We start from the raw sequence: 6,000 nt of genomic DNA, 5'->3' as shown, positions 1-6,000 counted from the left end.
AGGACAAGACCTAAATGGCATAAAGTAGGGATAAAAAGGAAAGAGTAAATGTTTAAAGAAATAATTAAGTACATGTCATTTACCATATACATCTGGCATATGCAAACTTAAAGAACTGCAATACAAAGGAAGGCACTGCACATGGCAGGCATACATATTTACCCTAATCATTGGTGGCTAACCTGTGGCTGTCCAGATGTTGCTGGCCTACAACTTTCATCAAAGCCAGCATGGTCAGGGATTCTGAGGGTTGTAGCCACAGGTTAGCCATCCTCTGCTCTTATTCATATCATTTTCTGAATGAGGAGCCATGGCATAAATGAACCATATACCCAAATGCACATCTGAGTGCAGACGCTATATAACTGCATATTTTAATATGATTACTTTAATATTATTTTGTATTACATTGGATTGTATGTAAGCTGCCCTGGGCTTCCTTTTGGAGGAAGGATGGGGTAAAAATGTAATGCTAATGTAGCAGCTATCTCTGCTGCTAACACTTCTGAACCTGAGCTGTCTGAATGAATGTTGATTAAGTGGAGAATTAACACATGCCATAACTGTAGCATTTCCACACGAGAAGAGCAGACACACACCCCTCTGCTCCATATAATCAGTTTAATCATTTTCCATCAATTTTAGCTTGTACAGTACCTTTGCATAGTGGTAAGGTCCAAAAAAATACACTTTATGTACATCTTTCAGTGCTTTTTCTTTATAAAATTCCCCTATGAATTGACTTTGACACTTTACTGTCTGTACTATTTCACTCTTTTGTACAAGAGCCCTGAGAAATAAGAATATATGGATTGAGCTTTAACAAATACCCTAAAAAATACTGGCCCTGATCTGGGCTTAAATAGCCATTCATTGAAGCCTAACTAAAGTGGCTGGATGGCTCTTCCTCTAAGTAGGATGAATAAGGAGGACCACCAGTTGTTCTGTGTGGCTAGCTGTCCATCACAACAACTGGATCTTGGTTACTGTAGATGTACTGAAGAAAAAGGAAAGACAAATGACAAATGTTTTTGGCAATCCTAAACTGCTAAATCTATACATGCTTTAATTTTTTTGGGGGGGGTGGGAGGCATTCAGATAGTGGCATCTATATATAACGATTTTGTATTAAAGGTTTCCATCAGTATCCAGAGGCATTTTTCCACTTGCTGCTCTTACAGTTTTTACCAGGTCCAGATGTTGTCCCTTGTTCTGCTTTTCATTTCCAATAATGAAAGATTCTGTACTACTAAAGCTAAGCGTTAAAACCTCTCATATCTTTCAAAGTTCTTGGAACACTGTGACAGGCAATACTAGAGCTAAAACATACACACGGAAGTATAACATGCTTTTTGTCAAGTAAAGCTATCAATTATAAAGATAGCATGCTCTATAAAATCGATTGAATGATTCTAAAAAGCAGGAGGCATGGTACAGAAGTAGCATATTAACACAGCATTTGGAATTCTTTAGTATTCTTATGCAAACTCCAGAAATGTTTGGCTTTGTTTTCTTCTGAAACCTTGAGTTCTCTCTGTAAAAAAAAGAAAAGAAAAACAACCCACAAAATTCTTATATTATCTTAAATACAACAAATGAACTTGTATAATGTTGTAATAGGAGTATACTGCTCATACTAATGTAGCTCTAAATATTAACTCTCTCGGGCTGGAGCTTCCAGCAAGGACCCTTGAAGTTTTGTAAGAAGAGGCAGTGTAAAAATATTTATAAATAAATGTCAGATACCAAAACCTATTTAACACAGGCCAGAAGAGTCAGAGTTATCTTTTGTACAAATAAGAGGCGAGTCTGACTGTTTTGAGAAAAATACTCTTTAACAGAGAACTTCCTATTAGCATGACATACTTACTTATCCTTGAACACAGGCTGCCTGACATTCTTGTTCCATCTCAAACCTATTTTGGTTACCGTTGCACCCTCCATACCAAAAACGGGCACAAGAATTTGCATCCTTGTCGTAATACCACATCACTTGATAATCTCTGCAATCTCCAGTTTTCATTGGCTCCAGACATCTAGCATCTGGGAAGAAGAGGTGGTGGTTTTTTTTTAAAGTCTGAGACCTGCTCAGTTTCTACAGAAGCACAGTATCTTTGGCTTTGTCTGCCCTACTATGTTGCTGTGATTGAACTGGTGCACCTGAGGTATTTGTAATGGGAGGGTGTACCTGTACAGAGTAATCGCTGCTCTCTTTTCTGCTACCAAGGTAAACTCAGCTTACTCCTGTATTTGCTGGTTCTACCAGTTTTGTTATGGGGCTGCCTTTGCACAGCATTGACTGGATGGCAGCTATAGACTATCCTACCCATTTCTAGAATTCCAATTTTGTAAAAGATGTAACTTCATGGCAACAATTTTTTCTTCCAATCAAACACAGACAGATATTTTCCTCCTATAATTTTCTGCCTATACTTTATACAGACTTACATAGGACAATCCTTTACATATCTACTTGGAAGTGAGAGAGTTAACCATTTTTCCTAAAGAGGGCAGCCCACAGAAAGCCATGAGGCTGTTGATGGAAAGAAGGTTTCTAGGGCTACATACGCAACATGTATGATAAGTACGTTTAAAACACATTTCCCTCTAAAGAATCCTGGAAACTAATTTACCCCTCACAGAACTATAATTCCCTGCACCCTTAAAAAACTACACTTCCCAGCAATTTTGAGGGGCGGAAATATGCTTTAAATGTATGGTGTGATGGCAGCCTAGAACAGTCTTGTAACACGAGGAAGTAACCAGACAGAAATGAACAGATAACAAGAGCTAGCATTGTGTCAAGTTTCATGCTAATGTACAATGTAAACATGTCCTTTGTCTTACCAACTTGTTGCCAAACTAGATAGGAGAGTTGTCATGTAGTTTGGTGCTGCACAGCTGAATTTTGTTACACAAAGAGCAGATGTGGAGGGGTCCTTAAGTCAGAACAGGAAAATGGCATGGAGGAAGAAGGCTTTAACCCTTTATTTCCACTGTGGTTCTGATAGGAATTGCTACACACACCATTTACCTGCTATTCACAATGGGAAGAAAACTCTTAATTGGCACCAATGGGACCTTTTCTCCCATTGCAAATAGCATGGGGGAAGGAGAAAGAGGGGTGATTCCAGTCAGGACTCCTTTGTCCAGTAGGCACAAAGGGTTAAAGCCCCCTTACCTCATGCCATTTTCCTGTTCTGATGTGGGCTCCTCTGTGCCCACTATTGCTTTAGCATAAGCTATTCCATGCCAAATTGTATGATGAATGTCGCATGTGTAATGGCCCTGTGTCATGATGCTCCACTCCATCTTACACATGCATTTGTAGTGCAGTAAGTCATAGATTGGCTCTTAATTGTTTATATACCTAAATCGGGTGGGGAAGCTGTGGCCCTCTAGATGTTGTTAGACTGCAGCTCCCATCATCCCTGACCATTGGCTATGCAGGCTGAAGTTTATGAAAGTTGAAGCCCAACAACATGTGGATGGCCAGATGTCTCCCACTCCTGACATAAATCATTTCAGAAACTGGGTACAGTGGACTCAGTTCAGTATTCTACATCTCCTAGTCCCTGTCTCTTGAGAACCTGTACAGTGTGTGTGAGCACACATCAGTTTTAGGCCATCACGATCTTTTCCTATCTCTCATCTGGGGACCAGTAAAGGCAATGAAATCTACATCACATGAATGAGGAAAGGAAATGTGGAAAACATGGATTGAATTTAACTAAGTCCTACTCAGAGTAGATCTCTTGAAATTAATGAATCTAATTTAATCATGGCTGGTAACTGCATTGAGTCTTCTCTGAGTAAGATTAGCACTGAATACCACCCTATTTTATTTTTCAATTCTCCACTTTAGGATTTAATTCTCAGCAGAATTCTCAGCCTTTACATGCAATATATGACACAGTTTCAAGATTGTTTTGTGGGGAATGGGGAGATGACCTATATAAAGAAATTCAAAACCCCAACTGCCCCATGGTCACTAAGAGACTTCTACTTCAAGCCTGGAAGGATAAACACGGACTGCTTATTACACAGCGGTCTGAGGACCTCACTGTCCTTGCTACATTTGAACATATTTCCTATTCGTGTCAATCTCATGTGGATACCTATTTGGACATCTGGATGCTTATATCAAGGTATATGTTTAGTTTATTATATCCTCCACGTGAGTCAATTGTGTGTTTTATTGTTGTTTTCCCCTTCACCTTTTCCCTCTTTTTTTCTTAGTTAAATTTGCTATTAAAAAGTTAATAGTTTAAAAAAGACACCAACCCCCCCTTAAGTCTGTGCCTCCCTTACTCCTTCCATTAGAATCGCTCCATACCTTTTGTCGCACCTATCACTCTGTGAGGCTGTAGAACAGCTGTTGCAGAGTCCACTTGTCTAGTTAAGAGAGAGAGATCTGGACGGGGAGTTTGGAGTTCTACGTAATCTTGTCTGTCATAAGCAGAAGGGATGACTGGTTGCCTGTGACTATCAGGAAGGTATTTCGGAGGCAATGTAGTAGCATAGGGATCCCAATCATAATGCGATGCTACTCTCTCACTGGGTATCCCTGTAGGGTGTAGCTACAGAAAAGAAAAAGAATTATATGTCTGCCGTAAAACCAGGTAAACATAAATACCAAGGCAGAGTAAGGACACCAAGGCGAAGGACTGAACCTGGAGCCTTCTGTATGCAAAAGCATGCACTATTCCACTAAGCTCTAACACCCTCCTATATAAGTGCTATTCTTTAGGAATACTTACAGAATCAGTAACCTCTGGCTTGTGGGGGGGGACATATGGCTCTAGCACCTCACTGATGGGAAACCGACCAGCATGTTCATTTCTTGTCTCAAGCCCAGGAGAAAGTGCTGAACTGAGCACTTTGGTGATGTAGGAACTGAAATCGTTATCGCAAATTTGTTTGAAGATCTTATTCTCAAGAGCTGAAAAGATTCCAAAAAGTTGATACTGTTACATGCAAGCTGATGGGGGCAGACCTGTTTATTTAAACCAGAGGTGGTGAACCTGTGGTCCTCCAGTTGTTGAAGAGGCCAGCTCCCATCAGCTCCAGCCAGTATGCCCAACGGTCAGGGATTATGGGAGCTGGAGTCCAACAATATCTGGGAGGGCCACAGGTTCCTCACTGCTGCTTCAAGCCCAGGTCCACCTCAATGTATGAAGTGCATGGGTGGGAGGGTTAACCACTTTTTTTTTCAAAATAGAGAGTAGGGATGGAAGGATCCATCCATCTTGATTTTCTCCGTTTCTTATTTTTCCAGTCTTCTGCACATTTCTGCAGCAGTTAGCAAAAAAAAAGTTTGTAAAATCCTCATGAAACAGTATTATTTCAATTCTGTTTCATCCATCCACTTGTTATTTTTATATTATATCTATTTTTCTTTATTGATCAGTAATGTATGATACTTCAAATAAAGGTTGTTTAAAAAATAAAAAAAATCCTCATGAAAGTTCTTCAGCATTTTATTCTCCCAACAAACATATTTTTATTGCTGTTTTGACTAATGTACACATTATTTTCACTAATATATTCATTTTATGCATACTTTTACCTAATATACGCATTTTTGTAAATATTGGTTGGTCACTGGTTAGAAAACTGTATCGCAAACTTTGATTAAGAGCGCATTTCGAAGGAGGTTTTGGCTCTCATAGCGTTTCAGTAAGTGCGATTTTGATAAATTCACCTTTCAATGCAAACTGAATTGCACTTCTCTCTCACATCCTTAGCAGAGAGTGGAGGCTATGGACACTATCAATTTTGTGGGAAGAACCCCAGGAGTAAGAAAATCACCACCTCAGACTCACAGCCTGCTCCAAGTAGACTCTTTTCCTCTCCCCAGGGCCATTCTGCCACCAACTGCCCTTCAGGAAGAATCCTGATGACCTCTTATATGTTGACACTGTTCATTGTGGTTTTTTAAAATGTACTTTAATGTTACTTGGAAAGATGTGTATCCTGGCAGCTAATAGTTATAAACAA

General features: G+C 39.6%; 1 protein-coding gene across 1 annotated transcript in view; it reads right to left on the bottom strand.

The window, feature by feature from the left end:
• Positions 1–578: 578 nt before the first annotated feature.
• COL28A1 (collagen type XXVIII alpha 1 chain) overlaps positions 579–6,000 on the bottom strand; it is a 119,262-nt gene continuing 113,840 nt past the window's right edge. Inside the window, exons 33-36 of the mRNA XM_061587242.1 lie at positions 4,761–4,942; positions 4,337–4,580; positions 1,871–2,043; positions 579–1,534 (exon numbers count right to left, since the gene is read on the bottom strand). Coding sequence (XP_061443226.1) covers positions 1,871–2,043; positions 4,337–4,580; positions 4,761–4,942 — 599 coding nt within the window. The 3' untranslated portion in view covers positions 579–1,534. The remainder of the gene's footprint in view (positions 1,535–1,870; positions 2,044–4,336; positions 4,581–4,760; positions 4,943–6,000) is intronic.

The sequence above is a fragment of the Rhineura floridana genome, chromosome 10, assembly GCF_030035675.1.
Source record: "Rhineura floridana isolate rRhiFlo1 chromosome 10, rRhiFlo1.hap2, whole genome shotgun sequence".
Classification (NCBI taxonomy): domain Eukaryota; kingdom Metazoa; phylum Chordata; class Lepidosauria; order Squamata; family Rhineuridae; genus Rhineura; species Rhineura floridana.
The sequence above is the reverse complement of the archived record's forward strand: the minus strand, read 5'-3'. Positions and strand labels throughout refer to the sequence as shown.